The 16,378-nt window shown below is 33.9% G+C and overlaps 1 protein-coding gene across 1 annotated transcript; it reads left to right on the top strand.

The window, feature by feature from the left end:
- Positions 1–1,962: 1,962 nt before the first annotated feature.
- On the top strand, positions 1,963–14,552 carry LOC128992188 (facilitated trehalose transporter Tret1-like). The gene is made up of 3 exons (XM_054415648.1): positions 1,963–2,046; positions 4,920–5,044; positions 12,937–14,552. Exons 2-3 carry the CDS (start codon positions 4,993–4,995, stop codon positions 14,262–14,264), a joined length of 1,380 nt encoding a protein of 459 aa, XP_054271623.1. The 5' UTR covers positions 1,963–2,046; positions 4,920–4,992; the 3' UTR covers positions 14,265–14,552.
- Positions 14,553–16,378: the final 1,826 nt, after the last annotated feature.

Raw genomic sequence — 16,378 nt, 5'->3', positions numbered from 1 at the left:
AAGCTGTAAACACGTATTTTGACTTTTTTGCGATCATGGTTTTGTCAAAAATTAACCCCTAGTGTTAAGTGTTAGTACCAGTACAACATATTTCATTTTACAACTGATGCCTAAATTGACGCGAGTTAAAGTTTTAACCATGGAGGGGAAGCCAAAGCCAAGAAAAGAGTATTGGTAGAAAATACACTTATGGGCTGTGAAACAAAACGTGTATTTGGGCAAAGGCTACTTCATTATTTTGTCAGCCAAAATAAAAATGTTATCTGTTTTTAAAGAAAGTTATTTGAAGAAAGTTAAATGAAGGCTTTAGTACTTTGCCATCTCAATGAAAGGTATCGTTTCATCATTGACTATACACAGAATAGACTTTCCATGAAGTGTAAAAATTTGAAGCAAAAGAAATTGTTCAATCTGTTGAGATGGTCTGCCAACTGATGACAATGTTATGTGTCAAGTGGTAAATCAATCAGCTGTTTGCTATGATACTGCATTGATTTTAATTATTACCAGATGCTGTACCCGTGCTTCGCAACGGGAAGATATTATACCACCCACGATTACTAGAAAGTATTCGTGATACCACCAAATCCAAACCCTTGTTATAAGTAGTTCGAGTTTATAAACAAAAAGCCACAACATTTATTCAAAACATAACTTACATTGTAATTGTCGTACTGTTTACATGAAAATATATCAATAACATTATTTTCATTACTTACGGTTATAGAATCTTTTTATTGCCATAATTATTGACATAGTTTTAGAATAAATTATCTATTACAAAGTGACTAAATAAACCTACCACATAGTTTTGTAAAACATTTTATTTTATTTGTTTGTATCAGCTGTCTGAAATTGTGAGTTAAGCATTTCGCAGTTCTGATTGTTTACATTGAAATGTCTACGCAAAGGTAAATATTGTAAATTATCTCATCTTTCCATGGAGACCAATTATTAATATTTACTTTTGAAAACCTCACATGAAAACTTTGGACATCCGAGGGGCGTAGCCTGAGACGAACTCAGGGAAGTAAATAGGCCTATGACATTCCTAGATATTTGGACCATCTTTGTGCTCATTTTTGGCTATATCGGTTTAGTATTTTAGTAGTGACAGCTGTTCCAGCTATCACCTCCATACAGACAGACACCACCTCAATTTTATAATAGTATAGATTTAACCCAATACACTAGTACCCTCTGGTAAGATGGTCCTGAACTTCATCTATTTTCTTGGCTTCAAATTTTTACGTACATGGGAAGTCTATTCTGTGTATATCACATTTAGTGGTTTCAACTATTGTAAATATTGGCAGTTTGTTCCAATATGTAGTAAAAATTGTCAAATGAATTCTGTTAAAAAATACAGATTTTTAAGTTCACATTACGACAAAGTTATTAGCCTTGGTTATATTAAACAGCTGATTGCAAACAAATAAACCTAGGAGATATCCATTAAAATAATCAATAAGTAAAATTTAGTTTAACCCCTAAAACCAATGGTGGGTTATCTGAATTTTACAGTAGATTATGTTAAAGGCCCGTATTTTTCTGTATTCTAACCCCGTTTCTTAGCACATCGATGTATACAGCTAAACATCTTTGGTATACATCATCGCATATATACATTTATATGTGACATATATACATACATACGCATACATACATCACGTATACATCATTGGCTAAGCATGGACAGAGCAATGGTTTACAGTTGAGGTTTTTTTCTTCAAACAAGAATTAGTTTGTTGAGACTGTGCATGTTTAATTCGACCTTGACCCCTTGTCTATGTTATCTAAATACAATCAATTAATTTAACATTCACTTTCGTTATCAACTGCAGAGAACTGCTATAACATATTATATTGCATAATTTTCATCTTCTTGTTTACATTAGGTGATGTAATATTGACGAAACTTCTATGGTTACTCAGCCGGATATAACGTAATAATATTATGGAATTAGACAATAGTCTGCAACTAGTTTTTTGTGTTGTGCCTGTTAAAAGAAGAAGATATCTGGCTTTACGTATATTATAGTTCAGGTAAGGTTTAGTTTATTATATGGTTAGCAAGTAAAAACATAATTGTTTACATACATTTCTTTCTTCTGTACAACGTGTTTTGCTAGTAAATAAGAGTTTCATGTTTTAGTAAACGTTTTATTATGCAATTTGCATAGGGTAGCATTTGTTTAATACAACTACCGGTAAACGTATAAGAGGTTATTAAAAACATTAGTACAAAATTCTAATACGAATTTACATGGAAAAAACTAGTTAAATTATTGTACAGTAAATAAATGCCCATTCATGCATTACACACATCCGATTATTTTTTCAGATATTATTTTTTCTTTATGTTATTTAGTAAAGGTTATACAGCATAATGTTTTACATATAAGACAAAACTTTCCTTTTACCTTTTTCACCAAGTATGTGACATATATGCAACATATTTTAAATATAAGACAACAGACATTTAACTATTCATCTTTATAAATCAGACAAGAACAGGAATCGGTTTTAGTTGGTACGTGAACCAAACAGCTAAGATCTCTGAACTATAAGTTATAATTGCAACACAAATACATTGTTAACTGTGTTTAAAACTGTTTTCTACTTTTATTGCTTTAATCGAAAATATGAAGCCAGTTTACACATCTATACACTTAAAAATGCACGTTTTAATGTGTAATACGTGAGGATAGGTAATAAACAAAAGCATAAAAAGTTTGTAGAAAGCCTATTAAATATTTAGCTAGATAGTTATATGTGGATAGTTGAATAGGTGGAAATACTTTTTTTAGAGTGGAATTTATTTTATTTGCTTTATTGTTCAGAAAAAAGTAAGAATCGATGGGTAGACTTCCAATCTGTTGGCACAAACAACCGAATGAAAATATCGATTATTCGATTGTTTCATTCGATATATCGTTTGGTTAGTTAGGTAAGGTTAACCTAACCTATCGATTGATATTTTCATTCGGTTGTTTGTGCCAACAGATACGGAAGTCTACCCGAATCGACAACGGTTGTATAAGTACTAAAAATATCCAATACTAAAAATCTTTATAGTCTGTTACAAATTTGACTGTTGGAAAATTATTGTATTTCCTTTGTTTCAAATTTTTAAAATTTTTTGCTGGCCCGCGTCATTGTAGACAATAAAACAGGTATTTTATGACAATGACAAATTGTTTATAAGTACTTGGTTACTTTCTTCAAAATTGAATACATTGCATGTGAAACAGTTATACAAAATGCTATATTTACTTATAATGTGCAGAACAAACAGGTATACTATGGAAACAACTGGCTCTAAAGATGCAGTACTAGGTGTTGTAGTAATTACAGTTAAGTCAATAGTAATTAATTCTTAACATGGCTCAAATTATCGAACCATTTTAATGCGGTCTGTTCTATTATTACTATTCATTTAGATGTGGGTTTTTATAAGCATCATACATATCTCAACATATTTTGCCTTGATTCAAAATAATCTATAGATTTTTTTGTGACATTTATTAAATTTCGTGTTCACTTTGACAATAAAGAAGAATAATTTTAGAGCAAGCCCGTCACTCGAAATCGAGCATTATACATGTAATGTAGAAAAGTAAAAACAAATAAATTAACTTTTCACTAAAACAATAACCTCTTAGTTAAATTAGCCTTTAGTCAATTAAATATTTTCATTCAATAATTGAACATTCTCTATTAATATTTATCAACAAATTAAACATTCTCTAACTTTGTAATACTCTAACCTTTACCACACTTAGGTAATGTGAGCTTTTATCCGATACATAATATTCATGGAAATCTTTCTGAAAAAAATTGTATGTTAACAAAAATCTTAAATTTTGGAAACAATATTATTATAAATTTGGTCCAACTCACATGATAAAGTTAAAGTAGCCATATAACATCGAAACGTGTAATTAATTATAGTTCGATAAGACTTGGAACATACTATAAAGATGGTTTTAGTCCTGCTGATTAAAAAGGTTATGACTAAAGGTCAATGTAATATGTTCAGCACGTTTGATGAACTATAATGTTATTGAAGCTAAATAGCTTGCTGATTTAGAATGTGGTTAAAACTTACCGATGTATTAAAATATTTGGGTGATTTTGGTTACGCAAGTTAGATCTATCACTAATTTCATCAATGCGATAAGAAATCGAAGTTCAAATTACCATTGTATTGGAAAATTGTAATTACTCTATTTAGGGTGGTCATTGCAGTAAAATATAGAATTGAACATGATAATGAACACAAATATATTCAAATAGAGATTTAACATAATTTTCACAACACAACGATGTTTTTAGCCGTTTAACAAACGTTAATTGGAGGCTGAAAACTACGTACGTAGTCCAGGGCCAAAATGTATGCTGTCGTCATTTGGGGGCCGAGCAGGTTTGTACGTCCCTAGGGCCGAAAATCAGCTGTTCGCTTATTCACTTAAAACATTAAAGTATATTAAATACACATCCATATGCATTCCAAAAGACTTGTTTTATTGTCACCGCTGCCTATCAACTATGAACTATTTTTTTGCTGATTCCTATATTTCTTCACATAACCTTAAAGTTTTAGTTGTGTTGACTAATAGCATTGAGTATACAGAATACAGTATTCTTTGTACAGTCAATGCTAATAGTGTGCATGTCCCTATTTTCTCTGTGTATAGTGTGGTGAAAAATGACGATGTAACAAAACAAACGGCAAAATCAGCTGTACATTTACAAAATTACATTTCCCAGCAAACCGTTCAGCAATTTATTCATTGTTCCATTCACAGTTCCTCGCTGGAATTCAAATCACAACCGGTTTACCAACACTGAGCGCTCTATATGCAAGTGATCGCATAAATATTTTGTAAGCAGACTGTGCTTGTTGCTTGTTGAAGGAATGCACATCAACTCCACTTGCCCTTTGATCTGTCCTCGTAGCTTCTAGCTGACAATGCCAGTGTTCTGAGGATGTTTGGAGTCAACAGGTCGACAGCCAGACAGATAACCACAACATTGGCAGGTACTGTTACTGTATAGATAATACATTAATAGAATCATACATTCCATCCAAATAAAACAGTTGGTTTGATTGAATTTGCAGTGAATGCAAAGTTTTTAGCATTTAAGTTCGTTGTAGGGTTAGTTGCAGAAGTATGGATATTTTTAGGTTGATTTTTGCATTTTAAGTTTTTAAAGATCTTCGGTTACCTCTGTTTACTGAAAAGGGCTTTAAGACCTGTTAAATATTACTAAAGTAGTATCAATATTTTAAAATTTTCAGGGTGGGTTGGTTACAAAAATAACAGTAACAAATACAAAAAAACAGTGAAAATAACAGTGTATGCAATACATAAGAATCATAACTTCTGCTATGGATAAAACATACTCCCTTAGTAGATTTCTCGTCCTTATGGATCAGCTGAAGAAAATGTTATTGTTAGTTCCATCCGGTGCACTGTAGAGGTTGTGTTTTGTTTACAAATTGTTTTTTTTGTTATTTCAGTCATTTAAAACCTAGTTTAGCCAAATGAAACGATCTAATCATAAACAATGACTCGTCCCCTAGTTATATAACCTAAGTAAAGCACAAATCATGAAATTGAACCTAAAATAATAGAACAAAATGTCGTCGACACTAGCCACCAGTGTCAGCAACAATGAAAGACAAGAAAAACGAGCTTCATATTACAATGGGATGAGAAGTCTACTTGTAAGTGTTGGTTAGTCTAAGCTTCTGTTTACATAAACAAAGTAAACTGCTGTTTTACTATTTTATTACAAACTAGCTGGCCCGACAGACGTCGTTCTGTCCTAATGTGTTTTATGTCAAATGCTCGTTCATTTTCAAGATGAGCTCATTCGCATGGCTCAATATGTCCTGGTTGAAGTTCGTTCGCTATGCTCACTCACCAGTGATGGTTGGAGCTCGTTCGCTGCGCTCACTTGCCTTCAGGTTAGCTCGTTCGCTACGCTAACTCGCCTCCAGGTTGAAGTTCGTTCGCTAAGCTCACTCTCCTTTTGGTTGCAAATTAGCTGTTGTCATAAATTAAAAAAATAATAATAGTGCTGCACCCTGTTGGTTAACCTATTCACTTTTTTAATGCTATTGAACATCACAGAATCAAATTATTTAGTTGAACCAGCTGTTAAGATTCTTTAATTCCATTTAAATATGAGTACTCATAAGGTTAACATGGGAAACTCCAGAGCCACAGGGGCGGAGCCCTTTTGACGGATCTGCACCAAACTTCACACAAACCATCCTTGAATAATGCTTAATAATGCCTGAAAGTTTCATTACAATATGTCGAGCGGTTTCGGAGTCCATAAAGGACAAACAAACATACATACAAACAAACATACATTGGATTTTATATATTTAAATACTAGGTGAAACCCGTCGAAATCGACGGCAAGGGGCCTCCTCGTTTATATGGTCGTGTGGCTTCATTGGCAACAAATAATGCAAATGAAATAGCAATGTGGTACTTTCAAATAGAAAAACATACTGTAAATTGGCTGTTACGTAAATATTGACGTTTACATGCATTGTTAATCAACGTTTCTTATAATGGATAATGTGATCTAGTTTAAAAGGATTATGACCTTTCTGTCATGACAGTAACTGCTTAAATAGAATTTACTCTTACAGCCAAAATATCATGTTACTTTCAATAATGTTACCAACCCAGTGGGCCACGGATGGCCACGGTCCGTAATATAGACCACTGCAAATAATTTTGTCAAGATAGGTACCATTTAGGCAAGGTTTTTGTGTTTAGATGTTATTAGACACGATAAGAGCACACTGAACTTCTTCTGCAGATGAATAAATGTTGGAGAAATATAAGCCGAATCATGAATGTCACAATGCGAGTTTGAGCATTTTGTAACTATATGAGGAGGTTACATCGTATGTTTTAGGCTGCTGCTCAGTGCACTTTAAGAATCTACAGTATTTTTTTGAGATAAATTAAATTATTTTTGTTGCTGAGTAGCGCTAGTAAACATGCACAAACCTTTTCGTTAGTCTAATAACATTCAAAGGTTCTCTAAGAGTTCAAGTTCTTATTTGTATACATATATATCATGTTTTCACTAAGCTGAATGAATACATCAAAGTAACCTCTCTGAAAAGTCTGCAGTAAATTGCAGTTTTCCAGCTAAATGACTTTCTAAATAATGCACATATTTCTACATAAATATTGTAAAATGTTTTATCTAGTTGCCGTAAACTACTATTAGTTTAACAAAATATGGACACGGCTCAAATGGCCACCGTGCCCTTCTGCACTTACTTGCATTATTTTGTACTGTATACACACTCGAAGATTTTCCCAAAGATTGAAAACCTGTATGACAATAATCTCATGAACCTATGATGATCTGTCTAGAATAATTTGATAAAATATAGGCAAAAGTGGTGAAAAAGGCAGACACCAACCCGTAAAATAGATATAAGATAGTTCAATAAGAAATAATTGTAAGAGTTAGGTACTGTGATAAAAGGATTTTTCACAGATTTCGTAATGGAAGGTTATATTACAAAAAATGACATGATACAGAAGAAAATCGCTTTTAAAATCAGAAAATAACATTGCAAATACTTCCTTTGGACAATTCAGTAACCCTCAATAAATGTGTGTTGTTTAAAATACAATTTAAAAATTAACAGCTGGTTTCATTAAAAAGTATTATCCACATGGCCAAAATGTAAACAAATCTGTGGAGGGATCTTTAAAGGCTTCTGGGGCAGAGCCCTGAGGGAATTTACTTCGTTTTTCTTTTGATAAATCATCTACAGACCAAGACCTTTCTTTGGACACCCCTACCATGTTTCTACGCCCAGCCGTTCTCTCAAATTAGTGTAGACAAAGTCCAATTAAATATTTAGATTCCCCCATGTTAATCTTATGGGAGAAAATCCAACTTTGATGGAAGATCCTGCCCAAACTAATAAAGATTTCAAAAAACAAAAAAGACTTTGCAAAGCTACTGATCAGGGCAATTCTTTTGACACTTTAATCGTCAAAATCGGTCAAAAAATGAGGGAGGAGTTCTGTTTACAAAAATCGGCTTAGCGTATTATACAGGGTGAGTTTTAAATTAGTTTCCCCCCCCCCTACTTTTTTCTACATTTCTTAAGATATCAACTCCGGACCAGGTCAGATAATTGTAAAGTAGTAAGTACTACATTTTGACTGGGTATAAATTTTTGGCCGCCATCTTGGATTCGCCATTTTGAAATGTAACAAATTAATTTAAATATGAAGGTGGTGTTGTGACCCATCATTTTCAACTACTTTTTATGCTGAACTCAATGCCGCAATCCGTTTTTGGTTATCAAGCTTTCTTGATGAAATATTAAAATGATCTTATTTAAAATTTCAATAATTCAACAACTAAACTTGCAAATGAAAAACTGATTGCGGCATTGAGTTCAGCATAAAAAAGTAGTTTAAAATGATGGGTCACAACACCACCTTCATATTAAAATTAATTTGTCACATTTCAAAATGGCGGATCCAAGATGGCGGCCGAAAAAAATACATCCGTCATAACGAAGTGAAAATAGGTCGACAATGAATGGTGGTGTATACTTATCTTTATCTAGTACTATTTTGAGATTAAGGTCTTAGTTTGTAAATGCACAATGTTAAAATGGGCTAAAAATAGAGTTATTAAAAGTCCTTATAACTTTAGAACGGATCAAGATTTTTAGAAACTATTTGCGGCATTGTAATCAGGGTAAAATTCCTGTTTGGAATAATGGGTCACAACCCTACCTTTACATTTGAAAAAAAAACTTTGTATCCAATATGGCGGATCCAAGATGGCGGCTAAAAATTTATACCCAGTAAAAATGAAGTACTTACTACTCCACAATGATCTGACCTGGTCCGGAGTTGATATCTTAAGAAATGTAGAAAAAAGTTGGGGGGGGAACTCATTTAAAAATCACCCTGTATATATATATAGACTGCAAAAGAACATTTGGATAAATGACATTGACCAAAGACTGCACTCACTCATTGTTAATGATTTTCCCCAAGCAAAGCTCGGTCTCCAGCTACTGTTTACGAAACGTGCTGCGTGCTGATCTTCAATATCATTGTGGTCCTTGAAAATAATGATATGATCTTATACTATTGATAGAAGTAGATATTTCATTCAAATCTTAAAGTTGTACATATTTTAATGATTTTCTTATTGTAGTAGAGTTGAGTAAACGACAAAGTCGTCTGATGTTAATTAAAATTTAAATTAGTTTTTGATGGTCCTTATAATTCTTAAAACAGTGCAGCCCTCCATTACTGTAAAAATTACGGTTCAGAAGTTATTGTAACTTATGTTATTTTCTCATAAAGCCCATGAAAAAACGAAAAAATTAATTTTCGAAAATAAAACCGTTTCTGGTTGAAATTTGTCTGTTATGGTCCTTTTAAGATTTTACCTATTAAATATCATAGTTACTCTCATCGCTTACCCATGATAAAGGTTGCTGATAAGCTGATGAGAGAAAGTATGTGTTAGTTGAAGGGCATATGTAATTTTGCGGGATTTTGAATGAAGTAATTGTATGATTAGTAGCGATAGATTGGTAATTACATGTAGAATTGTGTACTACCGGGTGTTTTGTCTGTAAGCTGGTGTATTCAGTCACCATCTTGGATTCGCCATATTGGATATTAATACATTTGTTAATGTAATGATAGTGTTGTGACACATAATTGTAAACTAGATTTTCACGCAGATTTTAATGCCGAAATCAGTTTTAAAAATATCTTTTTTTGTTTGGAGTTTTCAAATGAAAACTCTTCCCCATAAATTTCTTATGGACGTTTCATACTTTGAACATTATTTAAGATTATTTTTCTTATATCTCCAGTTCTTATTAACGCTTGCAGTTCGTTCTAGCCTTAAAGTATTCAGTGATGAGAGTAGAGCTACAAACCCCAACACAATATTAAATTTAACTTTTTGGAAATCTGTTTTTATTAAAAGATTTATATCTCGCGGTGTTAATACGTCACTAAATTCTTTCTGGGATCAAATTACTCAGTAAATGTTTGGTTTTAAATTTTATTAATCGCTAAATGAAATATGACTATTTTTTAATAAGTCATTGGCCTCTATTTGTAAGTTATTTTTATGTCAAAATTTGTCTTTAGTTAAATACATACAGGGCTGGTCATTTGTATTACAACAATTTGTTGGTGTAAGTACTAAGTAAATGAAGTGTGATGATGCATATACGAGGATCCAATTCTAAACATTGGCTTCCCAAAGAATTATTTGAATTTTTTCTAAAATAACCATGAGAAATTGCTGTATTGCGTTTAAAACATCGTTATTTTAGAAAAAGTTAAAATGATTCTCAAAATTGAATAAATTTACGAAAAATGTAGCTCAGTTGGCATTTGATTTTATTGTAATAAAGATACCTGTTTTGCGGAAAGATTTCCTTTGATTAAAACTAACTTGATTTTTGATTCGCTTGTGTGAAAAGTACTGGAGGGACCGAGCCATGGCTTGGTATAGTTTATTTCGATTGTGAAAGTTATAAAAATTAAACTCACGTTTTATTTACAACAACTAATTTTTGATTTTATTGCAAGTGAAACTTCAATTCATATTAGGCTATGGTGGAAATTTTAAGCAGGCAATCCACAGCACATTAATTTATATCCCCTACCACTACATGGAAATGATCACATTGCCATATCTGTAAACTTAATGCAAAATAGCTCATTTACGCTCTAGAGCGGGAATGGATCATTCACGCTCGCTAAATCAGCTGATTTCATTGTTGTCTTTTTTACACCAAAACTGGTAGGCAAATAAAGTAACCTAAAAAAGCAAACATAACCTAAATGACATTACATATATATATACCTATAAAGGTAATCTGTGTGTTATTATAAGCTTCGTGCAGCCATCTACAGTGTTCTCGTTCTTGAGCGGCAATGAAGTACTTAGCTCTTAAATAGCTATTAAAGTCAATGGTAAAAATCACTCGTTTATAATCGTCTATACTTGCAGAAACATCTGTTTAGTTTCTTTGTATAAAAACAGCTGATTGAAAATTTTTGTTTGGATTCTAATTTAGATAAAATTAAAAATATAATATTATTAAATACTTTCTGTTAAACCCAAGTTTGCCATTTGCCTCAGTGTACTTGTAGTATTTGCCTTAGTTTTTGGTAGTCGAGAGCCAAGTAAAATAATCAGTATTTGATAGGAACTATTTTCCCTTATATTGAGTAGGCTCTAATCTTCAGTGTAATCTTTGCTCAAATAGTAACAACTGATGTTTTTCCTTTTGTACTGTATATTGTAATTTGCTAGTTTACTGTGGATGGCTTTATAAACACATGTTACAAGTCTTTTGTTTAATTTTTTCTTGTCATTTTGTTCAATCAACAGTTAAACTACTTAGCAAGCCATAAGGCCAATGATAATTTTTTTAATTTTCTAATGAGTTGTGTAGCGAAATTTGAGGTAGTGGATGTCGTCAATCACGTTTTTTTGCCAGAAATAAAATATCGAAAGCCGTTTTATTTGTGCAAGCAAGCAAGCACACATACATGCAAGAAAACATTGCTCATATAAGAGTATAGGATTAAAATATAGAAAACAACAAAATAATCCCAACGTAAATAGGGTGAAACTATCCTTAACATTGTCTACAGATAATCATCCTTAAGTATGGTAAATCTTTAAGGACTATGTTTTATATATGATAGTTACTTCTGCAACGATTTCAATACTATGATAAGTTATGAAAACCCCGATTCTTTAAGTTTCAAATACAAATTTTTAAGTATTGACTAATATCACAGATTAATGCTTTCTCATGGGTATTGACTCTTTCAGGTTTGTTCAGCCCGGTTACGTAGGAAGGAGTTTGTTTACTATTTGTTTCTTGGTATTGTATTTGACTGGTATTATAACTCAAAAGTAAAACACAAACTGTTCAATTATCAATTAGGCTACCCTTGAAAAAAGAGAAACGCTCAGTTGACATCAGGGCTTAAAACATAGCAAACTTGAAACACACACAACAGATTTTAGATTTGTCAAGTCTACTTCCACTTTTATTCAAAGTTGACTCGGGCGTTTACCTCGTCTCAATGTGGTGCAATCTCGTCCAATCATTCTCCTAGAAAAAGTGGCACATTGTCCACGTAAAAACTTGACAATGTTACAAGCAAACCCTTGTTACATAACAAGAGTGACAGTTACAGTATTAAAAGTTTACATTGTATTGAAATATGCAAATAGAAACACATCTTGACAAGGACCTTTTGCATTTCCAAACTTGAAACGTGTTTAAGATCAAACCTCAAACCTTTCTAGTACAATAAACATTGACTAAGAACATAAACATCAATTGGATAATAACTTTAAACATCGTGGAGTAGGATGATGGAATCTTAGAATTGATCGTGATGAGCTAAAATAACTTAGCAAAATCTACCTTTAAATACCTTTGAAATGGTGTTGTATATAATTTTAGCTTTACACATCTTCTCCTCAAATATGCCCGGGGAGTAATTTTTTAACTGTTAAAATTATAATTCGATCCCTCAATTCTATACGTCCAAATCGTCCATTTGACGATTTATAAAACTAATTAAGTTAAAACACTAATGAAATAACTTAATAAAATAATAGAGGTAGGCTAAGATACATAGGTTTTGATAATGTGGCACTAATTGTTGAAAGAAGAACGTTCTTCATAATTTGGCAATTATTTTATAAGCCATTTTCATCATGTTTCGTTGTGTGAACACACTCCCCGTGATTTTTTTACTCTTCACAATTTGCAATGCATCTTATATTGCTCATCTTACTTTGTCGTGATGCTGTTCCTTCGTCATTTCTTATGTGTCCCGTGTGATGTTCCAGCATGCTTCATCATGATGTCGTGCGGGACGTCCTTCGGCTGGGTGGCTCCGTCCTTCGTCAAGTTGATGTCAGAGGACAGCGTGATACCAATGACGTCATCGGAGGCTTCTTGGGCCATCGCTATAATAGAGTTCGGCAACCTGTGGTCTCCCGTCCCAGCTGGCATTCTGGCAGACAAGCTTGGCCGTAAACCATTAGCGCTTGTGAACGGACCTATTAGTATAGCATCCTGGGTGATCATCATGTATTTCAAGTCTTTCCTCGCATTATGCATCGGGAGGATTCTTCAAGGCTTCGTGATAGGCATTGTTTTCACCGTAGTGCCCATGTACTTGGGAGAAATCGCCTCCCAGAATATAAGAGGAGCTGTTATAACCCTTTCTCAAGCCTGCTTCTGGTTCGGATTCGTCTACGAGTACGTCATAGGACCTTTTGTAAGTTTCGACACGCTTATACTCTTCTCAGTCTGTTTGCCAGCTGCGTTCCTTGTCCTGTTCTCATTCCAACCGGAATCTCCTCATTTCTACATAATGCGGGAGGACGAACTCAACGCGAAGAAAAGTCTGATGTGGCTGAGAGGTGCAAAGAATGAGGAAGACGTCAAAGAAGAACTGGCTGAGATCACTGAAAGTGTCCGCGAGGAAATGAGCCACAAAGTCTCTTTAGCTGACATCATCTCTACTCCGACTGACAGAAGAGCACTGTTGATCGTTCAAGTTGTAAGTGGTGTCAAAATGTTGAGTGGTGTTGCACCTATTTTGGCCTACTCGACGGAAATTTACCGAAGAACAGGGTTCACCCTGATTCCACCTTACATGATGACCATCATCACCGGTTTGGTGCTTTTCATCTCAGCTTTCTTCAGCACCACGTTGACCGACTCAGCTGGAAGAAGACCTTTGCTGATCATCTCCTGTGTCGGCTGTGCGCTGAGTCTTTATGTCGTCAGTGGATTCTTCTATGTGTACGAGTTTACAGACAGCGACCTCGGCGACTTCTCGTGGGTCATTCCATTGTGTATCATCCTTTACAATCTGTTCATGGCGTTCGGTCTGGACCCTGTCTCAATCACTTATCGAGTTGAGATGTTCCCTGCTCACACTCGCTCCACCGCTGCCAGTCTCAACACTCTCGTCTTCACAATCGGCGCCTTTGTAACTCTCAAGTTCTACCAAGTTGTGGCTGACACGTTCGGCGTGTACTCTATATTTTTCATATTCGCAACTTGTTCGTTCCTTGGTTCGATATGGATGTACTTTTACGCAATCGAAACTAAAAATAAATCTCTTGCTGAGGTTCAAAAAGAACTAACAAAAATGTTAAACTAATTTTAGGCATTAGCTTTAGTTTCAATTATTTCATTGTACACTTACAATGTTAATAAAACTGTACATTTTTTTTGTTTTTGTTATGTATTTAAGATTGTTAATCTAATTAATGCACGGGTGTGACATACCAAGAACGAGTGTGTTTCGTATTTTGTATTTCTAGTCATTATGGAAAAACACCTTTGATTTAAATCAATTTGAAATGTCATTGATAATTGTATCTCAAAGATAATGTTTTTGTCATCACCACCAAATCTTTTTTACTACCTTTGAATAAAATCTCATGTTTTCCCATATTTGTTGCTTACTGAAACCTATATTCAATATTTCCTAGTCAACCTGACTCATTCAACCTGTCTATAGACATTATGATATTATGACATTATGACAAAATGAATGACCCAGTTTTAACGCTTTATAACTTTTTATACTATTAAACTTACCGCTATAAAATACACATCAAATGGTAAAGCAACTCAAAGAGTTTATGCCTTCCAAAGACACATTGTTTAACAAAATCGATCCAGCAGAACTGTAGATTTAATTGTACAAAGTTAAAAAGTAATCTCCAACTTTTTTACCACTAGAAATTTGGAGGTTACTTGACGTTTTTGCAAATAACTTTTAAATGGTGAGGAAATTGACCAAAGTGGAAGGTAATATTCCGAAAGAGAATAAAATTTCCTACAATCTACTACTATCTGAGTAGATATTTTTTCAGTAGCCAATGCCGACACCACTTACTTCTAGGTTTTCTTTTCCTCTTTTATTTCCTCTTGAAACTGGTTGCAACTTGCAACACAAATAACGTAAACAGAGACCATAACAGTAACTCATCCATCGTCAAATATACAGGGAGCCACTTCACAACAGGATACATCTGGTAGTGGTTTGAGCTAAAGCTATAGAGAAAAGGACGGAACGTGTAAATGGTCCGCTCAACCTATGACAAAACGTAACGATTAGTCGTTGCAGACAAGTCGCTTTTTTTATCGGACCGTGTAAACCCGGCTAGCTAGTTTTTCTAAATGTTTAAATGGTGTTTGCAATCTGAGTGACGTCACAGCATATGACGGGAATAGCACACATGTTTTTTCCCTTCCACCATATGGGTTCCATCCACTCCACGAATACTACCTACTTGAACAGACACGGCATTGATCATAAACCAAACAAGCAAATGATGTTACGAACCCGATAGTAAACATTATAACATTGCTTAAATCGTTCTTAAATGGAACTATCTGAAACAAAGCCATTATGTTATTAGTATAGAATTCGGGCCAGTTACGTCGTTTACGTTTACGATCCACACTATTTTCTTTTATAATATTCGTGATTCACTCTAAGTAATGTACATTTCGCCAGCTTATGGCATTTTTAGAGGGTTTCTATAATTTTATTTATCTCCCATAACACTAACACTACAAACCCTATTGTCATTTTACACGAAATGTTTACCCTTGTTACTTGTATCGTGGTCTGGCCAAGTGGCCAAACCCACTTGAAAAGAATAAGGCTGTAGCTTTAAGCACCTTCGAATATTAAGGGTGATATCATTAAATATGTATACTGGTTTATTTGTAAATATAATAATCAATGGTGATATCAACCTATTAACGTTTTCGAATCAGCTACCCGGTACATAGCGTAACATCTCACAACAGTTGTGTGCATAGGTGCTGTTACTGAGCATTATTTCAGATTTCTACAATCAGACGTTCTTAAAGATTACCAACACAGTTTTGTCTTCCATAAACCTTTTTGTGCTCTTTATTCCTGTGCTATTTATTTATGCCTTTTCCAAGTTGTCAATGGAAATAAGTTTCTTCATGAAACTGTGGTGTTTGATGTTTAGAGTCTCGATCCACGGCCACCTTTCTCGATCTCTCTAGTCGCTCTGTTTCTTATGTTAGTTCGGTTCGATTGGGTTCGTTCGGTTCCATGGTGGATCGGTCGGTTCTGTATCCATCGGCCATCCACCACCACATCCACCCAGCACCCACCCACACCCACACCCACTTCACTTATTCAGTCAGTTCTATCTTCTATCAATGTCAAGTCAACTCAACACACAACTGTCAGTGCATTATTAGTGTGTGTAATAAAGTACT

Source organism: Macrosteles quadrilineatus, unplaced genomic scaffold, assembly GCF_028750875.1.
Source record: "Macrosteles quadrilineatus isolate MER2022 unplaced genomic scaffold, UCM_ALF_1.0 Scaffold_4__1_contigs__length_99947679, whole genome shotgun sequence".
Classification (NCBI taxonomy): Eukaryota; Metazoa; Arthropoda; class Insecta; order Hemiptera; family Cicadellidae; genus Macrosteles; species Macrosteles quadrilineatus.
The sequence above is the reverse complement of the archived record's forward strand: the minus strand, read 5'-3'. Positions and strand labels throughout refer to the sequence as shown.

Bases quoted from the DNA above. Each gene is read 5' to 3' on its own strand.
- LOC128992188 (XM_054415648.1), top strand. From the start codon at position 4,993: ATGTTTGGAGTCAACAGGTCGACAGCCAGACAGATAACCACAACATTG. The intron at 5,045-12,936 runs GTACTGTTACTG...GTGATGTTCCAG, and splicing joins GATAACCACAACATTGGCAG to CATGCTTCATCATGATGTCG.